The sequence below is a fragment of the Rattus norvegicus genome, chromosome 3 (assembly GCF_036323735.1).
Source record: "Rattus norvegicus strain BN/NHsdMcwi chromosome 3, GRCr8, whole genome shotgun sequence".
Lineage (NCBI taxonomy): Eukaryota > Metazoa > Chordata > Mammalia > Rodentia > Muridae > Rattus > Rattus norvegicus.
Window position 1 is genome coordinate 169,723,657 of NC_086021.1, and position 25,961 is coordinate 169,749,617.

At 38.5% G+C, this 25,961-nt stretch overlaps 1 protein-coding gene across 1 annotated transcript in view; it reads left to right on the plus strand.

Moving 5' to 3' along the window:
• Nucleotides 1-25,961, plus strand: part of Top1 (DNA topoisomerase I) — an 83,136-nt gene that overhangs the window by 10,462 nt on the left and 46,713 nt on the right. Inside the window, exons 3-4 of the mRNA NM_022615.2 lie at nucleotides 15,602-15,704; nucleotides 25,083-25,206. Coding sequence (NP_072137.1) covers nucleotides 15,602-15,704; nucleotides 25,083-25,206 — 227 coding nt within the window. The remainder of the gene's footprint in view (nucleotides 1-15,601; nucleotides 15,705-25,082; nucleotides 25,207-25,961) is intronic.

Genomic DNA, 25,961 nt, shown 5'->3' on the forward strand with positions numbered 1-25,961 from the left:
GTTTCTTGCTGTAACTCACTAGTGGTCCATAGAATGGCCTGAACGTTTCAATGGTCAGTCATAATTCCTCAAAGAAAGACTTCTTAGTAGAATCAGCAGTGGGATAAACACATTAGCACCCTGATACCTTTATAGCCAGACATAATACAGATTTGAGGCCCCCGACCATTGAAATCAAAGTCAATTTAGACTGAACTGTGAACACCTGTATAGTATAGGCAGGTTGGAAGTTACTTTCTCTGTTACCTAGACCTTAAGAGATCAGTTAATGGAAGTGAAGGACAAGCCTGCAGGAATGGTCTTAACTCTGTTGAGAAGGTACATGTTCAGGTTAGATTAGTCTACTTCCTGGGAAAGGAGAAACATTGCAGTGAAGGGTTGTCCTGTGGAAATGAATCATACTACAGAAACTTACGTAGGCAAGAATAAAGCATTTTAACTTTAAGTATAGTTCTTAAAAGATGAGTTAGTACAGATAGGATTTGTTTGTCTTGCTCCTGAAGTAGACTAATGTTTTAGTTGAACATTACTCAGACTTTGACTTTCTAGGGACATTGTTCAGAAGCAGTCTACTTAGTGATGGCCCACTTCTGTAGAGTATGCCACGTGGTTAAAATGCTTCAGCTTCATGGGTGGGTCAGATCGCTAGGTATGGAGTCAGGGACAAAGGGATTCTCAATTGCTGCTCTGCAGAGGAGGTCATATAATATATAGTAAATTGTTTTGATCCCAGGTTTCTAGATTAGCAAAATCTAATTCTCTATTGGCCACAATGAAAGCTGTTTGCCCTATCAGGCTTTTAACAGGGTAGAACTACCTTGATCAGTAGTCCTGAGGGGGAAAGGACACAGGTGTGGCTTACCCCTTAGAACCATAGAGTAAGTTTCTTGAGGTATCTTTAGATGATCAGCTCAGAGACCCTTCCTTGGTGTTGTAGTTTGTCATGGTGATTTGGGGGGTTGCTTTCCTAAGGGGATTTTTGGCTTCTTACCATGCATCAGCTTATCTACCACCACAGGTCTTTTTAGTCTCTTCTCTTGCATTAGTCAAATTCTCTATTTTCCCAGTGTGAGCAATTTTCTTGAGTCCTCTCACCTTCTGCCACATGGTATCTAGTCCCAACTGTGACAATGGGACATTGTCCCACCTAATCCATCCTAGTAGTTGACACTTTTCATGAGGACCTTGGACCATCACAGTCACCCAATGTAATAGGAGTCCCTAGGGCCATGACACTGCCAGACTCTAACAGTTGTGTTCCCTAAGACACAAAGGCATCTTCCGTGGTAGCGGAGCTCAAGTGCAGCAGCTGTACCTGCTGCTTTCTATTGTAGTAAAAAATATTTATACTGAATAGTGTGTCAGGTCAGAGCATGTGAGGCTGGCCTGCTGTAAGAACTCCATCTGTGCCTGGGCACCTGGCTTTCACTGGCATGAAGCTGCTCAGAGTTCATGCTCACAATTTGGCTAGTGTAGCCTACCAAGCTGGCTCATGATAGCTGGTACAGCAGATGCCCAGGAACAGCTACAGTGTTTCAAGACACCAACATGAAAGGTAATGCTGCCTCCCTTCCCAACCCTACCTTCTGAGGGTTTTCCTTTGCCTCTTTTCCTCCCAATTAACAGGGCATTTGTGTGCCCACTATAGTCTGTTTTAGTTCCTGAGTAAATGACACAGAGAACTACAGTTATTAACAAACTGCCGGCATTAGACTGGCCAGACACTCATCTATTCTAACCTTCTATGGCTACCTACTTCCTAGCCACGTGGTTCTTTACCTGTAATCTGGCTTCCTCTTTTCCACATGTGTCTTCTTGGCGATTCCCTCCTGATCTGCTTGCTCCTAGTCAGTCAGTCCTCCTGGTCCTTCTCCGATCTTCCTGCGCCTGGCCAGTCCTCCTGGTCCTTCCCCAGGTCTCTCTTCCCAATTCTTTCCTCTTCTCTCCTCTCTCCCTCTCTCTTTTTGCTTGGGACCCCGTGATTCTGATCAGAAGTCCCGCCCTATTCTCTTCTGCCCAGCTATAGGCTGAGTCAGCTTTTATTAACCAATCAGAGGTGATAGAAAGGAATTTTTACACGTGGTTGAGACAGGAGATGCTCCAAATATCATGACAATGCCAACCTCCAGACTGACTCCAGATCCATCAGCATCTAAATACACAGTGCTCAAACCATCCCCCAACGACATTCTATTTTATTGAATTTGTGGTAGTTACTCGTGACTGGCTGCTTTCTTATTAGATAGCACAACTTTAAAATGTAGACACAATCCAAGAGATTAAGGTTTATATTTTGCTTGGAATAGATGTTTGGGGCCCTTGCAACTTCTCCAGAAATCTGAAGACAAGTGTGAATAGAGTGTTGTTACAAGTTTGAATGAATTTTCCACCTATATGTTTACATTGTTTTATTCTAGATAATGTGCTAATAGAACCTTACCGCTTAGAAGTTCAGGTAGGTCAAGTTTTACTTGACCTCCCTATTGCTAAGCAAGGAAAATTTAAAGTCCTTTGGCTAGAATGAGTTCTTGTTTTATTTCGGTGTCCCTATGAAGTAGTTTATGTCTGTATTTGGCAAAGTAGGTTGGCTTAAATTTACACAATTTCATGGATAGTATCCTTTAAAATTGTTACTATTTCCTTATATCTTATTTGAAATTCTAAGTTTCTAGCATGTTACCTACACCAAGTTTACAAACATTAAGTTACAGTTAATACTATAAACACTACATTATAAATTATAGGAATCTGGTACATTAACTTTTATTAAAAGCAGATTAGAACTCTTCTTTCCTGTATCCCTGTCAGGGTTGTCTTATCACTTGCATGCCTATGTTGAGTGTATGCTACAGCTTATAAATAATTGTGCTCACACTTAGCTACAACATTAATCTACTGAAACAATGATATTATAGCCTTGGCTGCTGAGACCACTGAACATAGATATTTAAGATCTTAACAACTTGAGTAAGATATGTAGAGACTAGAAATAGAACCAGTTTCTTCTAGGTTTAGCTTTGAATATAATCCGGTTTTTGGAGAATAGAGTAGAAAATGCTTAGAGGTGAAACGAATAGCCGAAATTTAATCAATTACTATTACTCTGTGATGTCTAAAAGGCTCTGTAATTTCATCTGTCACTATTTTCCACTTTAGAAATTTAGGCTCAGATGTTAATTAGCTCACAGTTGTGTAATTTTTAACCAAACTGTAAAGCAAGGAGTTTAATCCACTGTTTGATTGATGCCACAGGCTGCGTTAAATGTGAAACAAGGTGAAGGGGAGCCTGAGTGACACCCCCAAGACATCATGGGAGTAGTTAAATATCCATCAGACTGTGGTTCTGTTTGTGATGGATCTTAAGTAGATTAATATTGGATTTTTTTATGTTGATTGGTGTTTTATTTGCATTTATGTCTGTGTGAGAGTGTGAAAAGTCCTGTAACTGGTGTTATAGACAGGTGTGAGCTGCTATGTGGGTGCTAGGAACTGGGGTGGGGGTGGGTTTGGGAGTAGTGGTTGCAGCTGCGGTCCCATGAAAGAGAAGCCAGTGCCCTTACCTTAACTGCTGAGTCAAAGCTTCAGGTTCAGCTTCAGCCCCACCTCTCCTTTTTTTAAGACTGGGTCTTGCTACAGAGCTCTAACTGTAGTGGAATTCACTATGTAGACCAGCCTTGCCAGGAAATAACAGCTCTGCCTGCCTTTGCTGTTATTAAAGGTTTATACCACCATCCCTGAATTAATTCTTTGGTTGTTAAGGGTATGCATACTTCATACCCTTTGTACCATGTCTCTATTTGTTTATTTTATATACTGAGGATTGAACCTCCAGGGCTTTACCCACATTTGCTACACAACTACATCCCCAGCTCATGATTTGCTTTAGAGTGAATTCTTAAATCTTTTTCCTCCTCTTTTCAATTTCAGAATTCTTAAGAGCTTTTAGCCAGGAACTCCTTGTGTCTTCTGACTTTGAAAGATTTATTAAAACATTCTCAATGAGAATTACTGTAAAATAACTGCTTTTGTATAGACTTAACTTAAATTTACCATTAAAATGGACCTAGACTGAGAGCAAACAAACACTCTAATTTATTAAAGTATAAGTTGAGACAGTTGAAAAGAGGGAATGGAATTTTTCACTGTTTTTTACTTTTAATGATAATAAGTTTTCAGGCTTGTTAGGGGAGATTCACACATTCCTAGTACATGACCACCCTTGGATGTTGGACTTTATCACTAGAGACCAGTTTGTTATCTGTCCCAAACAAAAACAGTCTTTTAAAGCATTAGAAAGTACAAGTGCCGGGGTTGGGGATTTAGCTCAGTGGTAGAGCGCTTGCCTAGGAAGTGCAAGGCCCTGGGTTCGATCCCCAGCTCCGGAAAAAAAAAAAAAAAAGAACCAAAAAAAAAAAAAAAAAAAAAGAAAGTACAAGTGCATACTAATAAGTATAATGTTGATTTTTGTGTAAACTCCAGCTTTGGGGGTGTGGTTCTATGGGACCAAGATGCAAGGTTTCAGTAAGCTTTATAATAATGGGACTTTCTTTTAAAAAATTAAGTTAATTAGTCTATTTTTTCACATGGCTTATTGTTTATTGTTATTTTGTGGTTCTGGAATGTAAAGCTAAGGCCTTGTACGTGGGACAGCTACATTCTAAGCCTAAGTTCTCAGCCTTTCTAATGCTGCGACCTCATGTTGTGGTGACCCCAACCATAAAATTATTTTCACTGCTACTTCATAATTGTAATTTTGCTACTTCAAATTTGTAATTTCTTATAAAATAAATATCTAATATGTAACCCCTTTAAAAGGACTGTTCAGTCTCCAAAAGAGTCTTGACCACAAATTGAGAACCACAGCTAATGCCTTTGTTTTTATTTTATGATGAATTTTTTTGGAGACAAGTTCTTGCTATGTAGCCCCAACTAGCCTGGAATACATTATGTAGATGAAGCTGGCCTCCAACTCACAGAGATCCCCTTGTTTTGAGGATTAAAAGCATGTGCCACCAAGCACAGTGTATTGTCTTTTTTTTGAGACAAGGTATTGTTAAATTTCACAAGCTGGCCTCCAATGCCCAGTCCACTTGCCTCTGCCTCCTGAGAGTATGCTGAAGGGCCAGCACAGATGGTTCTATATCCATTTTGTGAACTGGATGTATATTTGTATGTCAGAGGAATATAGATTTTCATTGACAAAAGTTGTTCTGTGTGTTTACCTTCTTGGGGAAGGCAGCTTTGGATAGACTCCTTCCTCCTACGCTGTTTACACTTGTAAGTACTATATTTGAAGGAGGGAGGTCATACTGTTATACAGCTGTTAAAATAAAATCTCAAAGTCTGTCAAGAAAGGATGGTATAAAGAGTCTGTCTCCAAGCATGGCTCAGAGCTCCCTTCTTTGTACCAAAAAGTTCTCTCTGCCTTTGTTTTTATGGAAGTAAAGGACTCTTTCTCATGCCTTAATTTGATTACTTTAAAATCTTGAAGATTGTGTAACAGTTTTATAATTGCTAATGCTCGTTGATTCTTTAGTTCTCTCCTCCATAAGATGGAATTGGTCTGCTAGGCAAATGCAGTACCTTTGAGCCTGTGTCACACCCCCAGCCTGTGCTTCCTCTTAGAAAGTGTAAATGTGTTTGGATTGTCTTTTTTTTTTTTTTTTTGATTCTTTTTTTCCGGAGCTGGGGACCGAACCCAGGGCCTTGCGCTTCCTAGGTAAGCGCTCTACCACTGAGCTAAATCCCCAGCCCCCTTGGATTGTCTTTTGACTGCATTTAAAGAGGAATAGACTTGTCTAGTTTGTTAGGTGGCCACCTACTAAATAATGCAAACATGCATGGCATGAAGGAGTTAGCAGCAGAAATAGGAGATCCCACCTAAAGGTGGAAGAGATCTAACTCCTGAGAGCTGTTCTCTCATTTTTAAAGACTCTCAAGCTTATAGGGGTAATTCGCCCATCTATGGCACCAGTGTTGAGATTACAGTTGCCTGCCACCTCATCTGGCATTTTATAAGAGTTCTCTGGTTGTGGGCTAACATTATGACATGCTGAGCCATCTCCCTAGACCAGGCTGGAAATTCCTCAGACTTCTAAGTACAGGATTGTTAAAGAAGGCCAAAATTGTTTTTTCAGAATCTCAGTTTAGGAGAATAAAACACCAAACATCTTTTATCCAGTGTTGCCTTATCAGGCAAGGTGCCTAGGGCATGATTCCTGCTTTGAATGTATAGAGAGAGCCAAAACTCTTAACTTGTATGCAGTGACTAAGTTTAATTCAGTTCTGTATAAATTAATAATGAAGATGATTAAATAATGATTATATTTCATAGGCAGTTGTCAGTATGTTTGTAATTTCTTAGAAATTATCCAGGAACTCCATTGAAACTATTCTATTGGTTAACTTACAAAAACACATCAGTTTTTCTGAAGCCCGGCTATTGTTTCCTCTAACAAAGAGGACCGTTTTTACTAAGGACACAGATACCAAGTTTATGGTAGCAGAGATGTGAAGCTCCTGAGACCTTTCCTGTGCTGCCTTCTCTTTCGGGTGGTGGTGCTGAGACAGGATTTCTCTTTGTAGCCCTGGCTGTCTGTGCTGGAACTCACTCTGTAGATGAGGCTGGTTTCAAACTCAGATCTGCCTGCCTCTGACTTTCCAATGCCATTATACCTTGCTTCTGTGCTCCTTTTCCATCCAAGGCTATACACTAAGTGACAGAATGAATTTGATCTTTTTAGCTGTGAGCAAATCTGTTTGTTTCATCTGCTTCTTTTGCAGCTCTGTGGTAGTGTTTAATTATGATGTTCATATTCTGTCTCATCATTCTTTTGAAGGGGTAGGTTCTAACTTCCACCCAGGGAACCTTTGGGTTTAAACACCCAGTCTTCCTGCAATCTCTGAGTAGCTAAAAGGGCTACAGGCATTCTCTATCTCTTCTATCTCGATCATTCCAAGGTTTTGTAAAATGTTTTGTGGGTTTGGCTTTCTTTGTCATATAATTTGTGTGTCTGATTTTCCTATGGAAAAGGAAGCTTTATTTGGCCAGGTGAAGCTAAAAGGGACAAATTTCCAGCTTCTTTGTTCTTTTTAGAGAGTACGTCAGGTTTGAGAGATTTTCTTTTTCTTTTTTTTTTTTTTTTTTTTCCGGAACTGGGGACCGAACCCAGGGCCTTGCGCTTTCTAGGCAAGCGCTCTACCACTGAGCTAAATCCCCAACCCCTTTTTCTTTTTTAAATATGTATTTATTTATGTATATGAGCACTCTATGTGTATGCCTGCATGACAGGAGAACATGCCACCATGTGATTGCTGGAAATTGAACTCAGGACCAGCCTGAGAGATTTTCTTTTTCAGCAAATTAAATTTTTGTCTGACTTGTTTGTTGCAGATATTTATTTCTAGATACCTTGTTTACTTTTTGTTTATGAAGAGGACTCTAGAACTGTAAGAAAAATGAGTATTTCTATAACTTTTTTAAAAAAAGATTTGGGGACCAAATAGCTTTAGAGAGATAAGCATAAATAACTAATGAGTCAATTTGTGGTGCTAGGTTTTGAACCTAGGTTCTGAATCATATATTAAGCTTTATTTTTTAATATATTCCTGATGAGAATTAACTTCATCATTTTCTCGCTGCCAAGAAGTACATTGTACTTAGTTTTGATCAGTCATGAGAGGATGACATTTTCAGCAGTGATAATAGTGGCTAGCCGCTGTTGCTCTCTGCCTCTCCCCCTGCTCTTTGCCCCCTACCTCCCCTACCCTTGCCTCCTACACCCTCCACCTTCCCTCACACAGTGCAAACACAAGACAGGGTTTCTCTGTATAGCCCTGGCTGTCCCAGAGCTCCCTTTCGTAGACTGGGCTGGCCTAGAACTAAGCGATCTGCCTGCCTCTGACTCCTGAGCCTTCACTGAGTTTAAACACATGGGCCACCACTGCCTGGGTTGTTGCTTATTTCTTATTGTAGGTAGTCTATCTGCCAGAGTGCTTGGTTCTTAATTTCCTCAGCTCCTAGTAAATTTCAGCCCAAACTACTTTTTTCATCTCAGTTCAGTCCTTGAGACCCACTTTGTAGGATAGAAGTAATTTACAAACAGAATAAATAAATGTAGAAGAATAACAGTAGCAAGACATGTAAAAAATTATATTAATAGCATTTATACAATTATTCTTTGAAGGTTGGTAATATAGAAACTCTGTTATAATTCTTCAGAATAGTCTTAATTTCCTCATTGTTTTTCTTTTCTTTTTTTTTTTTAAGATTTATTTATTTATTTTATGTGAGTACACTGTAGCTGTCTTCATATACACCAGAAGAGGGCATCGGATCCCACTACAGATGGTTGTGAGCCACCATGTGGTTGCTGGGAATTGAACTCAGGACTTCTGGAAGAACAGTCGGTGCTCTTAACCGCTGAGCCATCTCTCCAGCCCTCCTCATTCCTCATTGTTTTTCTTAATCCTTTGTTACATACTTAGTGTTAATTAGTCTGCCTTCTGATTGCTTCCCTTTATCTGTCACTTGTTTGGAAGTTTTTCCTCTTGGCATTGTTGCGGTCATCATCCATTCATCCTGTTTCTAGACTCTAGAGACTCTAGATACCTTGGAGGTATGTCTTCAGGTAAATTCCTAGGTGTAGTATTGGTGGGTCAAAGGAGGGATTGAGCACGTGAGTTACTTGATTAGACATTGAATAATTCTCCTGCCTCAAGAATTATATTGTCCAACTAGGTGTATCTTATTTTAAAAAATATAAAGCAAAATGCATATTTAGTAAAGAATGACTGTTACCTTTGGTGTAACATGTATTTCCTTTTCATTAAAATGGCTACATGCTAAGAGTCTGCATGTTGCTGGCTCCTGTTCCCCCCCCCCCCCCCCCCCGGGGCTGGGGACCGAACCCAGGGCCTTGCGCTTCCTAGGCAAGCGCTCTACCACTGAGCTAAATCCCCAACCCTCTGGCTCCTGTTTTAATGTCCCCTTTTCTTATATGTCTGTATAATGGCTATTCAGGTTCCTATATTCACTTACATGATTGGATTGTAAAGGACAGAGTCCTTGCCTGATCAGTCTTTCGTAAGGTGCATTGGACTCGAGTAATATAATGGTTGTAAATTAAATAGCTCTCACAGTATAATCCTGCATCTGCTAATACAAGGATGCCTTTTGCTGTGCACATTAACCATCAAATTCTGTGTAATGCTAACTAGAAATCGCTCCTTCAGTGAGAAAAAGATGGAGGATCTTCATTTATTTGGTAGTTGGTTTTCTGCTTTATTTTTAAATGTATGTATGTCTGTGCCCTTGGAATCCAGAGATGGTGCACTTGTGAGTTTATCCAACATTAAGTGCTGGGAACCGAACTCAGGAGCTGGAAATTTCTTTACTTAAAAGCTCTTTTAACTTTAAGAAGGAATTCTTTGGGTAATAATAACAAAAAGATGTTGACGTCTGGTGTTTTCTATTTATTCATTTACTTATATGTCTTTCTGGAGTAATTTTATTTAAATGACAAAAATTTGTTACAAACTTCTGTCTTTTCGAAGACTTTAGTATTCCTGTGGTTTCATCTAGTTTTCTTTTTATCTTTTATTTACCATTATTTTGTTTACGTTGGTGTTTTGCCTACATGTATGTCTATGTAAGAGTGTCAGATCTTGGAATTATAGTTATAAGCTGCCATGTGGGTGCTGGGATTTGAAACCTGGTCTTCTGGAAGAACCGTCAGTACACTAAACCACTGCTGAGCCACCTCTCCAGCCTCCATCTAGAGTTTTCAACTGTTAAGAATTGAAATAATTATTGTTGGTTTTGTGTGTGTGTGTGTGTGTGTGTGTGTGTGTGTGTGTGTGTGTAATTGTGCATGGGCTCATACAATGTATAAGAGCCAGACGATATCCAGTGAATACGATTTTATGGTGATACAGTACATAGTAGTTGGCATGTTTAATTTCTTAGCAATCAGTCAAGTTTTTTGCAGTTCATTTTGCATTTGATAGATACTTGGAGTGTCATAATTGTTTTTATAAATATTTTAACACATACCTACTTTTTGACAAATTCCAGGAGGTGTATACTTAATCTTTAAAGCCACTAATATAGTCTCTATAAACAAGTATTTTCAGGATGCATGATAGAGTTCTGTGTGCTCTTCCTGGGTGTTTTACTTCTTACTTCCTGCCTCTTCCTTTGTACTATCTCTGTCAGGTGTCCCACTGTTGCTCTATATGCTTGGCTTCAGTTAGACAAATAAAATAAAGTCTTACTATTTGTTCTCACCAGGGCCTCTGGCTCTTCCCGCAACTAGGTTCTCAAGACTTCTGGTCTTTCTCTACGCTCTTTTTTCACAATGAGTTCTTAGAACTGAATTCAGCTCCTATTTTCTTGAATTTTTTTCCCCTTTGTTCTTAGTCTTTTTGCTTTCACTGTCTTCTGGGTCTGTCTTCTCTCAAGTATGATTTTTGTTCTTTTTCAGTTTGAAGTAGCTGTCGTCCTAGAGTAGAACACTCTGACCCAGGGTTAACGTTATCTATTAAAATTTATCTTTTGGCACCTACTGTGGTGGCAAAGGTCTGTTTTCCCAGTACTTAGGAGATGGAGGCAGAGGGATCTTGAGTTCTACAGACAGCTTAGCAAGCTCTTGTTTCAAACCCCAAAGGCTGGGGATATTCACTAAGAAACCAGTTTCTAGTGTAGAACAGGACTTTGGATTTGATCCCCAGCCCCAATACCAAACAAAATTGTTTTTTATTTTTATCTCCCTGATACAGATTCTTTCTTGAATTATGCTTATTTTCTTTTACATAATAACAACAAAAAAAAACCCCAAAGAATTGGGAAGGAAGATGCTTAGAGATAATGTTTATTATGTAAATGTAAAAAGTTTCAAGGATACACATGTGTGTCAGTAGTTTGATTTCCTGTGTACCCATCATAACTTTAATAACTGGCAACTTTTTGCTGGTGTTGTTTTAAATCGTTATAATTCTTGATTCCAACTCTAATTTACTCAAATACTTTTTTTTTTTTTTTTTTTGGTTCTTTTTTTTTCGGAGCTGGGGACCGAACCCAGGGCCTTGCGCTTCCTAGGCAAGCGCTCTACCACTGAGCTAAATCCCCAGCCCCGCTCGAATACTTTTTAAATATTTATCTTTAGTGGTTTTTGTTTGGGGGTTGGTTTGTTGTTGTTGTTGCTATTTTTTTTCCCTCTGAGACAAGGGCTCTCTGTGTAGCCCTGGCTGTCCTGGAACTCATTCTGTAGACCAGGCTGACCTCAAACTCAGAGATCTGCCTGCTTCTGCCCTGAGTGCTGGGCCTAAAGGTGTGTGCTACCACTGCTAGGGTAAAGGTTTCAGTTTATCAGTTTACCTACTAGTATATAAGGCCCTGTACATTTAAGTTAGTAGATTATTATGTTTTTTAAATGTTTTTTTTTTTAAATTTATTTATTTTATGTATATAGGTACACTGTAGCTGTCCTCAGACACACCAGAAGAGGGCATCAGATCTCATTACAGATGGTTGTGAGCCACCATGTGGTTGCTGGGATTTGAACTCAGGACCTCTGGAAGAACAGTCAGTGCTCTTAACCGCTGAGCCATCTCTCCAGCCCATGTTTTTTAAATGTTAAATGATTGTTTAACATCTTTCTCCATGTGCACAATGCTACTTGTATTGTGATTTAAATCTACTATATCATTTTCCCTCAGATATCCAAGTCTGCCATGTAGAACCATGTAGAGGTTGGTGGGCTTACACATATTCTGGTCAGAAGACAACTTGTGGAAGTCATTTTTCTGCCATGTACATTCATTCCTGGGGATTACACATAATTGTCAGGTTTGACATCAAGCACTTTTTCAGCCTGAGCAACCTTGCCAGCCATAGAGATTTTAATTAAGAACTTTGCCCTTTTTTTTTTTCAATTTAAAATCTGTCACAACATTTGTAGCACAGTTTGAGAATATACTAGATAGGCAATGACTTTGACTAGATCTTGTGTCCATGCAACTATTTACCAGCAGCCCTATTTCTTTCCCTGGATAGTTAAATTTTACATTTGTAGGTAGCATTTGTTTTCAAAGACTTGGGACCTGGTTTTAAATTCCATTTTGAAAATTTATACATTTTTGGAAGATAATATATGTGAAACCTATAGGAACTACTCTAAATTTGTATTTCAGTTTTTACTATTTTAAAGTTGAGTGCTTTTTTAGTGACTTTTACATGTTTGTGTTTGACAAAAATAAATTTGTTTATTTAGACAGAGTCTATAATCCTGGCTGTCCTGGTACTCTTTGTGTAGACCAGGTTGGCCTTGAACTGGAGATCTGTCTGCCTTCGCTCTTCAGTGTTGGGGTTAAATGTGTACACTACCAGGTCTGGCTTCAAAATGAATTTTAAAGTTTGCTAATCTTTAACTAACTTTATTATAAAAGTAGTTCATTATGGAAAATAAGATGAAGCACATTCAAAACTCAAGTTCATAAATTTCTAAATTTTAAAATTACTACATTTTTTTTTCTTTTCTTTTTTTTTGGAGCTGGGGACCGAACCCAGGGCCTTGCGCTTACTAGGCAAGCGCTCTACCACTGAGCTAAATCCCCAACCCACTACATTTTTTTGTTTTTGAGACAGGGGCTCCCTATGTATCTTTTTTTTTTTTTTTTTTTTTTTTCAGAGCTGGAGACTACATTTTTTTAAATGTATGTTTGCCAGTCTTTTTTGTATGTGGTCATGGATTTGTTGAATTACATACAGTGGTGCTCTTTTTCTCCCCTCTGTCATACATTAGTTCCTTGTCATGGTAACATTCAACATTCTAAAGCTCATTTGCTGATTTCTAACTATAAATAAAACAACACATGCTTTATTTCAGGTAGTAGTCCTAGTGCATGCATTGTCATTTTTATGACATGAGATAAAGGCCACCAATTTTATCCAGATTGACTCAGCATGTTAATACTTTAAACTGAAGACTTAGAAGTCAGAGGGTAGGGTTCAAGATTTGAGTTCAGTCTTCGAACACTATATACTTTTGTTATTCTCTTCTCTGTGGGATGGAAATTTCTTAGAACCTAGGGCATGATCTTGCAAATATTACTGTTTCTCTTTCTTTGAGGTCTGGTCTAGAATAGATACTCAGTTATGCCAAGTATTACTTCCATTGCTGCAGGCCAGCAATTCTTTTTTTTTTTTTTAAAGATTTATTTATTTAATTTATGTATACAAGTACACACCAGATCCCATAGATGGTTGTGAGCCACCATGTGGTTGCTGGGAATTGAACTCAGGACCTTTGGAAGAGCAGTCGGTGCTCTTAACCGCTGAGCCATCTCTCCAGCCCCCGAGGCCAGCAATTCTTAACTTATACATAATCTTATTACTGTGAAACATGCTACTTCAAATTTTGTTGATTTAGGTTGGGCATAAGTGTCACATTCGTTATAGTCCCAAGGTTTTGGGAGGCTAGTTGAATTTAAGAATTGATTAAAAAGTCTTTCAATTCATTAAAAAAACAGTCTTTCATAGAATTTAAGAATTCATTTTTAAAAAGTCATAAAAATCGCATGTTACCCAGAGTTACAGTCATATGAGGCTAAATTGGGCTGTGGAGTATTCCCTTCCAAGATAATTTCTTCCCTCGGCTGCTAGAAGGAAGTATCAGTTCCGTACCACATGTGTCTTGAGTGTGCTGCTAGTGTGGTAGCTGATTTTTCACTAGAACAAGGAGAGAGGAACTGGGAAGTTCCAGTGCCTTTATGAGCTAATGTTGGAGGCTGTACTGACATTTCCTTGTAGAAGTAAGTGCAAGGGAAGATGCATGTGCATTTGCGGGTCAACATCAGATGTCTTTGTCAGGCTCTCTCTGCCTTATTTTTTAAAGATTTATCTTATTACTTGTCCATGTACATGTGAATGTAGATGCCCCTGGGGGCCACAAGGGGCTGGAATTACAGGAGGTTGTGAGCTGCCCCTAACTTAAGTTCACTTTTATAATTCCTAACACTTGGATGTCTGAGGTTGGATGGTATTTATCCAAAATAGCAAGCCAGGACTAAAAGAAAATTTTTATAGTATCATAATATATGTGGCCAAAAAATTGCAACCCAGAAATATATGAAGAACTTAAAGAGGCAGGTGGATCTCTGTAAGTTCAAGGATAGCCTGGTCTACACAGAGACACCCTGTTCTGAAAAATGAGGGATGGTAGTGTTGGGGAACTTATACAACTCAGTAATACACACAGACAAACATACATACTGCAGTGGGAGAAAGTGCAATAGATACTTAAAATAGGTGAAGAGTCGGTAACGACAAAGTCTTACTAAACAACATCTAATCATTAGAAGATCAGGAATTAAGACCACAGTGGGGGCGCCGGCTCAGTGGTAAAGAACACTTGCTCTCGCAGAGGATCTAGGTTTGGCTCCCAGCATTCATAGTGGCTCATCTGCAACTCCAGTTCCAGTGGATCCAATACTCCACGGGGAACCCAGCACATAGAACACAGGGCATTTACATATATGCAGTTAAACACTCATGTATAAAATTTTTAAAAATTCTTAAAAAAAAAAAAAACCACACCAAACCACAATGGGCCAGTATATATATACTGCCCACTATTGCTATAAAGAGACATCACGACCAAAGCATTTAACTGGGGGCTTGCTTACAGTTTCAGAGGTTTAGTCCATTATCATGTTTAGGAGCATGGCAGCAGGAGGCAGGCATGCTGCTGGAGAAGTAGCTGAGAGCTTCCTCTTGATTCACTGTTGAAGAGGCTCCTGGGACTGGTTTTGGCTTTTGAAACCTCAAAGCCCACCTCCAGTGACATACTTTCTCCAATCAGGCCACACCTATCTTTCAAATAATGCCACTACTTGATGACTAAGCATTTATATATGAAACTATGGGGGAGGGGTGTCGGGTCATTCTTACTCAAACCACCGTGATCTACCTTTTAGAGTAGCAAAAATTAAGACAGTAAAGACTGTTAGCCAGGCATTGTAATGTACCTAGGAGGCAGAGGTGGGTGGGGCTCTCAGTTTGAGGCCAGCCTGCTGTACAAAGAGAATTCCATGCCAGGCAGCTGCATAGCAAGAGTTTGCCTTGAAAAACAAACAAAAGCCAAGACTGGTAATTCTAGGTGTTGCTAATGATTTGTAGTAGCTATAATAATTGTTCATGGAAATATATGACAGTATGCCACTTAGGAATATATGGTTGAACAGTTTCCTATAAAATTAAAAGTGCATTTTTTAAATATGACCTAGCAGTTTTACTTCATTTAGAAGTAAATGTTCATCAACATGTGAGTTGTAAATCACAGTACTTCATTGTAATGGATGTCACTCAGCAGGAAATGAAACCATGGAGGCAGCTTAGTGGTACAGTGTTTGCTTATTATTTTTAAGTTACTGGATTTGAGGCAAGGCAATAGGGGGGTGTCTTTGTGATGTTTTTCTACCAGTAGGATATGCTTTTATGACCACTTTGCCATTTGATTTCTGTTTCTAAAGGTGTTTGTTAAGGTAGGCAGGCAAAAGATAACATGATTCCTTGTGACTGACTTGTCTCTTTTGATTGCAGATTCTCATAAACACAAAGATAAACACAAAGATCGAGAACACCGGCATAAGGAGCACAAGAAGGATAAGGATAAGGACCGGGAAAAGTCTAAACATAGCAACAGGTAAGGATTGACCAACAGGGTTCCTCACTCAACAGGGAGTTGGCATCTTTAGCTTCCATGGATAGGTATCAGTTTGAGGTGGGTAGCAAAGTAAGAGACCGGATCTGCTGTAGTTACTGAAGAGAATGCTTTGATAATTCAGGCCTCACTTAGGAAGTCATTGGTTAGATCTAGACATACAGAGCAGGCATGGTGAGTTTTCTTTTAGTATGCATTTGTCAATAACTAAAGTATAAATGTATTTTAACAGGCTGCTTAATCAAACGTGCAGCACTTACCTTGGTAAAAGTGATTAGATGCCATTGTTTTTAAAACTATATTTATATTTTAAACTTTATATTTTAAAGCTGCTTCATTAGTTTGTCTCATTGTCAGCAGACAAGTTAAAAGAGAAAGTTTCTGTTCTTTTGTAATAATTGTGTTGTTTTGTTTTATCAGTTTTTTGAGATCTGGTTTCTTTGTATATACCTTAGCTGTCCTGGAACTAGCTCTGTAGGTCCTGCAGCCTGTGCCTTTTGAGTGCTAGGATTAAAGGTGTGTGCCATCACCACTCATCTGGGAATACATTTTTTATGTGTCATTAAAATAGCCAGTTTAATTTTTCTCTTATGAGGACAAATCCTGTATCCTTCCTGTTTTTCCTACCACATAGTCATTTCTTTTTTTTTCCTTTTCTTTTTTTTTTTTTTTTTTTTTAGGAGCTGGGGACCGAACCCAGGGCCTCGAGCTTGCTAGGCAAGCGCTCTACCACTGAGCTAAATCCCCAACCCCCCACACATAGTCATTTCTTACAACTTAGTTTCCACTCTGTTTATTCTTAATATTAATCTTAGCACTTGTCAAGTTTTGCTTTTTGTGCATCTTATCTTCCTCAATTTACATTTGTCTAGCTAATAGTATTGTCTACCAAAATAGATGTGAGAGCAAAGAATACTGCCAACAATAAAGAAACAAATTTCACAATAATACATTAAATATGTGTTTCTATAGTATTATCAGAGCCTCAAAATATGCATACACATTAACTCAGAATTATGAAGAGAATTCATAATTATAGCCAATAGTTTTATTTTGTTTTCAATAATTGTTATTAGTACATGTAAAAAAAAATCTCCAAGGCTAATGGAGGCTTAAATCACATCAACCAGTAGCTGGGCGTGGTTGGCTAACACCTGTAACCTTAGCATTCTGAGTCTGAGCCAGGTGATAACCAGAAGATAGAGGCCAGATCTAGGCTACATGGTACAAGACACAAAGATAAAAAAGAATCAAGTGCAGTGTTGCACAACCTGACTTAATTGACATTTATAGAATGGTGACACCGAAATTTTAGAACTGTGTTCAAGTGAGGTACTGAGATAAATCATGTTCTTAGCTAGCCCCTCTTAAAATCATCCCTTTCACTCCTCCATGCTTTTTTTGGGGGCGGGGGGGCACTTTTTCCTTCTAATATGCATAGTGCTTCCCTAGCAGGCTTTGGTTGCCTTCGTTCCTCCGCTATATTTTCCTTGTCATTTGCCTTTACCTTATACTGTTTATTGAGCCTTGTAAACTTCTTTTAAATTTCTTAGATACAACATGTTTCTGATACCACTAGGCCTTAAAATATGCTATGACTGTTTGTCTATTACTCTCCTCCCTATTCCCCTTCTATTAGGGATTAAACTGAGGGCCTTAAAATGCTAGACAAAACAGTACCACTGAACTATATATCCCTCACTCTCTTTTAGATTGATAGAGAGGTTGGGTCTCACCAAGTTGCCCGGGCTTGTTCTTGGTTCTGGTTCTGTAGGCCCAGGTAGGCCTGGAACTAGTGATTTTCCTACTTCCCAAGCATTGCTACATCTCCTGGACTTTCTTGTTATAGACATATTCTTAACATTCTTTTAGTATTATCTTTCTAACTATGTCATATTACTAATTCCCCCATTGAGTTATGTTCTGTGGTCCTCTGAATGTATTCTTTTCGTGGTGATTACTGTGTTTGGCTGTTAGGAATAATACTGCTGTGAACATTGATTCATGAACACATATTTGAAGCACTGTATAACTGAGCTATATCTGTAACCCTTAAATCAGTTTTATCCTGTTTGTTATGATGTTCTAGCTTATGTATAATGCAATAGAAAAGGTTTGGGTTTGGTATTTTTGCTTTTTGTTTTTTCCTTACCATGAAGAAACTTTATCATCAGTAGTCATTCCTTCATGCCTTCTGCCTTGGCTTCTTTTAGTACATTGTGACCTCAAACATGTAAGCCAAATAAACCATTTCCTCCCCAAGTTCCTTTTGACCACTGTTTTATCAGAACAATAGAAAGTAAACTAGGACAGAATAGTAATATTTTGCAGATCAGAGTTTTAAAAAAAATACTTTGAAGTAAAGGGACTGTTTTTCTAGCTCTCAAAGCATTACTGGGCTTGTAGTGTGTATGACCAGGCAGTCTCTTAATCATTCCTAATCAGATTTTCTTTAGTTTTAGGTAAAACAAAGGGTCAAGTTCTGTCATTCACAAGCTGCATCCTGATCTAAGCATCTTACCTTTTTTGCCTCCTTTTCATTTTTGGTTGACTTTGTGCTAAGAAATTTAGATAATGAGAGTGATGATGGCAATGTCTACAAAACCTAATAAAGGATCATATAGATCAATTTCAGCTGTCAGGTTTTGTGGTGGACTCTAACTCAGTAGTTAATTATTGATAAATCTGATTTGGAGCTATGGCATTTTTAAGGTTTCATGGTGGAGGCAACCTTTCTGAAGCCTGTGTAGCTCTGGCTGTCCTAAAACTAGTTCCGAAGACCAGGCTGACCTCCAACTCAGATATCCTCCTGCTTCTGCCCCTTAAGTGCTGGGATTGAAGGCATGTACCGCCACACCTAGCTCATGGAGACAACATGAAGCCAGCCACTGAAAATAATTAATGTTCACAAAAGGGTGAAAGGTAACGGCTAAAAAAGAGGTATCTGGTAGGCATAGTGGCACTTGGCTTGGGAGATAATGGCAGGAGGGAGACCAAGTTCCAGGCCAAACTAAACTATAACTATCTCAAATATAATTAAAGGGGCATTCCAGATGGTAAGAAAAACATGAAAAGGGTTGAGGGATGTATCTCTGTGGTAGTGTACCACCTAGAATACACAAGCCTGAAGTTTATTCCCCATATCACAAGGAGCAGAACATAAACAAGACATGTTACTATTGTAGCATGTATTTCGTTTCAGAAGGGATCCAATTTAGGTGGATACTTTAGTTACAAAGGGTAGGACCAAAATGTTGTCTGGAGATAAATTACCTACTGTTTAAAGAAATTAATTTAAAGAAGAGCTTGATTTTAAAGGGGGTGAAGAAGCTACTGGAAACAGTTTAGAAAGGGGGATTTATAATACAGAAAAGGTTCTTGTTTTGGATAATTGGGCAGCTCTTTATAAGATGGGTAGCCATGAAAAGACTATAAACCAAAATGCAATGGATAAAGAACTTAGATGGAGAAGGAAATAGAAGTTTAGGATGCGCATTGATTTGGTCATCTTTGGGAACATTCTCCAACTTGCAGACAAAGGAATAGTCTATTCTGCATGAATTTTCTGTAATTGCACACAGTATTTCTTTCTTGGCACAACTTGCAATGATTTTCTTCAGACAGCAAGTCCAAACTATAATAATAGAAAATTCCTACCTAGTGATAAATGGTTTATAAGTTTTGTATGTTTATTTGTTTTGAGATGGTTACCCAGGCTGGCTTTAATTAAAAGATCTTTTTGTTAGGATTAGCTACGTTTGGACATAAGTTTCAAATTTTATGACTTCCTGTCACCTTCAGGAAATTAAACCCAGGGACTTGATTCATCTGTCTAGTATATTCACAATACATAATTCTCATCCTGCTTGTCAATCATAATTGAAAGTTGTGTTAAATTTACCTTTATTCAATGCCTTCAAAGTGTATGCGTGATGATGCAGCAATTAGGATATACCAAAGCAAGCAGTAAAATGTTTCTGGTAAGTGGAAAGCAAAAGTTCTCAAAGGAGAGGTGAAAGATTGTGTTGAGAGCTACAGAAGATGGTGACTGTTGCTATTAATCCCTTATACCTAATTTACAGGTCAAATTTTATAGTAGATAGGCTTATATAAGGAACACAACCCTCACCTCCCCCCAACCCTCTTTGTGTATAGAGTTGGGTACTTTTTGGTGTCAGGCATTCACTACTGTGGTATTTCAAAGAGCAGATCCTTGTGATTTTGCTTAGTAGCCTAAAGATGACGGACGTTCAGCAATTGCTATGCTTTAGAGCCTTTTGAAAACTAGCTGCTGTGCTATTTTCTGGGAGACAACTTAAAGTTACCTGAAATTCTTTTATTTAAAGCATTTAAGTTTTACTTCACTGCCTGCTTTCTTTCCTTGTAAAGCCTTAATTTCTTCTGTGTCTTCAAAGCCTACTCATTCTCTTACAGGAATGCTCAAGATTCCATTGTCACCTTCAGTGTCTGCTGCTGTGCATAGTTGGCACATATTAGTGACTAAGGCCTCTTCTCAGAAGATGAGCAGATTTTTCAACCTAATAGTGTTTGTTTTTTGTTTGCTTTGTTTGGGAAATAATAGAACAGTTAATCTCATGACTGGAGACAAACTGCCTGAGTTGAAATCCTCATTCTTTCTCATGAAATGATTCTCCCTGGGCAAGTTACTTAAGCATTCTGTGCTTTAATTTCCAGATGTGCAAAGTTTAGATACCAGTACTCATTTAGTGTTTTGTTGTAGCAAGATGTGTAGCAATATAGGTGGTAATATTTTTGCTATTTGCTAAGTACTTTAATTGGCTATAAAATAAAGAAGAGATTTTGATTGCTTCCCATAGCCAACATCTAGCTTCCCAGAATATCAGATTCTGGGTTTTACAGGAGTTCTACCCTCCCTTTTTCCCTAAAGATTAATTACTTTTCTTTTTTTCTTTTTCTTTTTTTTTTTTTTTTTTTTGGTTCTTTTTTTCGGAGCTGGGGACCGAACCCAGGGCCTTGAGCTTCCTAGGCAAGCGCTCTACCACTGAGCTAAATCCCCAACCCCGATTACTTTTCTAGTGTAAAAGAGAAATGCTTTATCTTCCTGTTTTATTGTCACCTCTTTGCTTGTCCTTTCTCTTGCCTTCCTTCTGTTTATCTAAGGTCTTTAAAGAAACCCTGGCCAATTTTCTCTTCAGTTTGTTTAGCTTCTCTGAGAGTCATAGTCTCATAATTGTCTATTTAGAAATAGCATGGCTACTTTCCCCCATCATCATCTTCATCATTAGTTGTTTCTTCTTCCTCCTCTTCTTCCTTCTCGTCTTCACCCTCTTTCTCCTCTTTTTTCCCCTCTTCCTCTTCTTCCCCTTCCTCCTTCTCTTCTTTCTTCCTCTTCCTCTTCCATTTCTTCCTCCTCCTCTTCTTCATGATCATCGTCTTTGGAATTCAGTTGTTTGAAGCATAAGACAAGAAAGGGCATTATGAAAAGAAGGTTTTAAGTCTTAGCTAGTTTAAAATGAAAACCTAGTTTCTGATATTCCAAGCAGATAAAAGTAAAGGAGACTTTGTTCCTTTAAAAAATAAGGCTGATATTTCATCCATTTTGCTGTTTGTTTCACAAGAGGATTAGTGCTCCAGGAGGATCTTTTGAGTTTTCTACATAGGTTCCCATTAGGCTTGCCCACAGAGAAAATAACAAATTGTGTTTTGTTTTACTTCCGTAGAGTGGTCTTGATATGCCATATTATTCCATTACCACTTATTGATTCCTTTAGTTTGGTGTCCTCATGAATAACAAAACTGAAATCCAGAGACTCATAGGTTCCCATCCTCTGATTGCCATAAGGTCAGTTTTCCACTGAGGCAGATTAGTTTTCTAATAACTTTCATTAAGAAAGAGAATTGAGAAAAGTGATGTAATATCTAAAGGAAGACAGAGCCCAAAGCATTCTTTAGTTAGCCATTCACATTTTCATCGGAAGTAATCACAAAGCTTTGATCCTTTCAAGTATTGAAGATTTCTATTTTAGAAAATATCTGCTTGGTGGCAAGATATTAATAACCTTAATATGTCAAATCTTAGTCTTTCAATACAGCACCAGTCTCCCTTAAATGAAAATATTATATCTGGGGTTAAAGAGGTGGTTCAGCAATTAAGAAGAGTACTTACTGGGGCTGGGGATTTAGCTCAGTGGTAGAGCGCTTGCCTAGGAAGCACAAGGCCCTGGGTTCGGTCCCCAGCTCCGAAAAAAAGAACCACAAAAAAAAAAAAAAAAAAAAAAAGAGTACTTACTACTCTTCAAGAGTACCCCAGTTCGATTAATTGCACCCGCATGCCAGTTCACAACTTTCTGTAACTCTAGTCCCAGGGTATCTGACATCCTCTTTTCCTCAGATGTGGTGCAGACATACATGAAGGCAAAGCTCCTATACACAGTAAACAAATAAGTAAACAAATATTTTAAAATCCATTTAAGTGGAAATGTAATAACAACGTACAGGTGCTCCAAACTTCTAAATGGAAATGCTGAGTTTAACCCTAACATTGCTCCTCTGTAACAGAATTTGCATTAGTTTTTTTTTTTTTAGATTTATTTATTTATTATATATAAGTACACTGTAGCTGTCTTCAGACACACCAGAAGAGGGCATCAGATCCCATTATGGATGGTTGTGAGCCATCATGTGGTTGCTGGGAATTGAACTCAGGACCTCTGGAAGAGCAGTCGGTGCTCTTAACCACTGAGCCATCTCTCTAGCCCCATTTGCATTAGTTTTTAAATGACCATTTCCTCTGTATATAAATTAGTCTAACAGAAAATAAAACCTCTCAGAATTATTACAGAATTAAGTAAAATAAAGGTTGTAAAACCAAGTTCAGGCAGCCAGGTCTGGCTCACACCTTCATCCCAGCAGGGACCAGCAGATTCCTGTGAACTAAGGACAACCTGGTCTACATAGTGAGTTATAGGCTAGCCAGGGCTACATATTAAATCCCTACTAAAGCACACACACTACACATAGCCTGATATAACATCAAAAATCAAGTGCAGCGCTTGGTTAGAGGGTGGTGTAGGGAGAAGATTTGTCCATCCTTAGATGTCTGTGATTGCTTGCAGAGTTTATTTCTATGTAAAGTTTGTGTAGGAGACTAAGTTTTTAATTTTGTTACAGGTTTCTTTTTAATTACTATAGTACATAATAGAAGCTAAGCATGGTAATATCAAAAATATGCATATCATTATGTGTATGATACATAATGAGTCTAGTTTTAGTCTTTGCACTATATGAAGGATTACTTTTTTATACTAGTTATATGATAATTTTTTGATACAACATTGCACTTTGATAGAAACACATCATGAGAACACAATGAGTAGAGTGATTTCACTGTTGGTGAAATATGGTCTCTGTGTGTGCCATTCAGCCTTAATGAGCTGAAAGGTTTGCTGTGGGAACTTGCCATTTAATGTATAGCTCATGTAAATAACAGCTAATGAGTGCTGGAGGAGAATGGAAATGAGGGAGTATGTAAGCAATGCAAAATGGGCGTTTCCTCCCCTCTGTGACAGTGCCTGCATCCCTCCTACACCTGTCGTCCTGTATCTACTCGTCTACCTTCTGGTTAATTTTCTTAGAGTTTGTACTTATAACCCAGATGCCTACTTTTGTGCATAGTGGTAAGTGTAACAGTAGGTGATTTGACCTGTGTTCTGTGGCTTGGGTTAATTAAATGCCATATTACTTTTTGTCTTATTTTTATCTTCTTTATAGACAAACACCTTTTTAGAAAACAGTGTTTAGAGGAGACTTTTCTTGGGTCTCTTGAGATCATTGCCAGTGAGGTCTGCTTTTTTTTGCCCTGAGTGAAACAAGTGGCAAATGAGCTGACGAATCTTAACGTCTTGACTGTCCCTGTTGATTAAACTTACACAGTTAGCACCTACACGTGGGATGAGCCTCTGATTCAGACACTTGAGCTTGAGTTCTGTTTTGCTTAGAATAATCCTGCAGGGAGCAAGTGTCTTAACTCTTAACTGTTCAGTCCAGTACACTCCAAAAACTGACTATCCATATTGTTTGGCAGCATGTGGTTTTTTTCTTCTAGTCTTTTGTCTTTGTCTACATTTACAGGCAGATGGGGCATTTTGCTTGCCCAGTCTTGTTGGCATCAGTCAGGGGTATTCTGGATGTGTACTTATAATAATAAATATCCCTTAATAGTTACATAGTTTGATATAACATCTTCCTCTCTTGGTAATCATTTAGATTGTATCCATCTTCTCACTTTTGTTTTTCCTTTTGAGTACTATGGTAAGTACTAAAATAAACATCTTAGTAGGTAACATTATTTCCCTAAGAGAAATTTGTAGAAGATCTTATATAAACATGTATGATCATTTTAGTGACTCTTGCCTTGAGTCTGGCACAGCGAACAAATACCTTTTTGGGTAAGTTGGATCGATCCTCTTACATCAGTTGTGACTGTTGAAATAAAACTTTCACTGTATTTTTTATTGTTAGAAAGTTATAGAAGTAAGACTAAGCCTGCTGTATAATCTATTACCTTTCAAAGAATGTTCTGGAGTCAGTCACTCCCAGAGCTTCGACTTTGTGGTGCTGTAGAGTTTATCCACCTGCTCTGGAAGCTTAACTTGTCCTTTTTGTTTTAATTTCTCTTTCTTTTGATATGCTTTCTCTCACACTGGGTTTCTCACTTATTCTCTAAGACAACTCCCCAGTACCCTTGCTGAACACACTGGCCTAATTCAACAGCAGGGATTTTTTTTTTTTTTGTCTTCCTCTTTTCTCTTTTCCTCTGGAAGGTACTAAGATTTCCACTTCTGAATCCCTTTGTAAGTTCTTTTGTTAATAAGAGTAAGGACCCTAAAGTGGGAGCTCCAAATTCTCATGTAATAACTAGGCAACTATGAAGGCATCCTACAGATGCTCCTGTTAGGATAGGAAACAGGTGACCATGTTCAGGACTTTAGCGACTCTATTTCTAAGGGACTTGATTGACTGCTGAATCAACAAACACAAAGGGCCACCTTCCTTCTGGTCTCATTTGGCCCATGACACTGATAAAGGATCATGAAGCAAGGTTGTGCCACAGAATATTTTCTATTCCCAGTTGCTCGTGTGTTCCTAATACAGTAGTGCAGTCACACGCTGGCTACACGTCTTTGTCCCTCCTGATGACGTGAGTGTTTCCTGGTCACACCCGGTATCTCATTTCATTTAAACCCTATAGCCAGCAGAGCAGTCTTTGAACCTTTCTTCAGGACTGTGTAAGCAGTCTAAGTTTTCATGGTGTGTGTCTTTTGAGTTGATCTTGTGGTTCTTACTCTAGGGTAACTTTTCATGTCTTATTTTTAACAGTGAACATAAAGATTCTGAAAAGAAACACAAAGAGAAAGAGAAAACCAAACACAAAGATGGAAGCTCAGACAAACATAAAGACAAACATAAAGACAGAGACAAGGAAAAACGAAAGGAGGAAAAGGTACAGAACTGTCCCTGCAGGGACGGGGACAAAGAGGGTTAAGGTGTACTTTTATTTTGATTACTTCAGAAATGGTAATGAAAGTAACTTTGCTCTATCTACCCTTGGCCTTGGGAATAAAAAGCTCTGTACAAGACCTCAGGGTTGGCAGGCAGTACTGTAGCTGTGCCCAGCCCGTGGCTTCTTGGCAGTGTATTCTAAATTCCCTACTCCCCCTCAAAAGGACTTTAGATTCAACATGTCTGAAACTGTGATAACTAAATTATTTAATACCATGTGTTTCACAATACAGTAAGTGTTTATTTTAAACTACAATGCGGATATAAAGTTTCTGGAAACATCTTTCTGTTTTAGGGAAAGTTTTGTTTTTGGAAGAAGGCCTAAAGCTTTACTGGGTCTCTCTTGATGAAAAGATTGAAGATTCTGGTGCTAAGTCTGTATTAGTTGCTAGTCCAAGTTTGACTAGCATGCAGGAAGTCCTGTGATTCCAACACTACCTAAACCTGTTGTGTTTGTGCGTACCTGTTATCCCAGCACTCGGGAGGTGGAGAGATAGGAGGAGTTGAAACTTAAGGTCATCTTGGGCTACAGAGTGAGTTCAAGGTGATCCCCAATCTGGGATATATACCCTGCCTCAAGAAATAATGAAGATTCTTGAATGAAAAACTCAGACACTGGGGAATAGAGACTGTGGACCAAGACATCCTTGTTTAATCCTGACTTGCAGTCCCCATCTTTCTCTGAGGTAGCCAGTG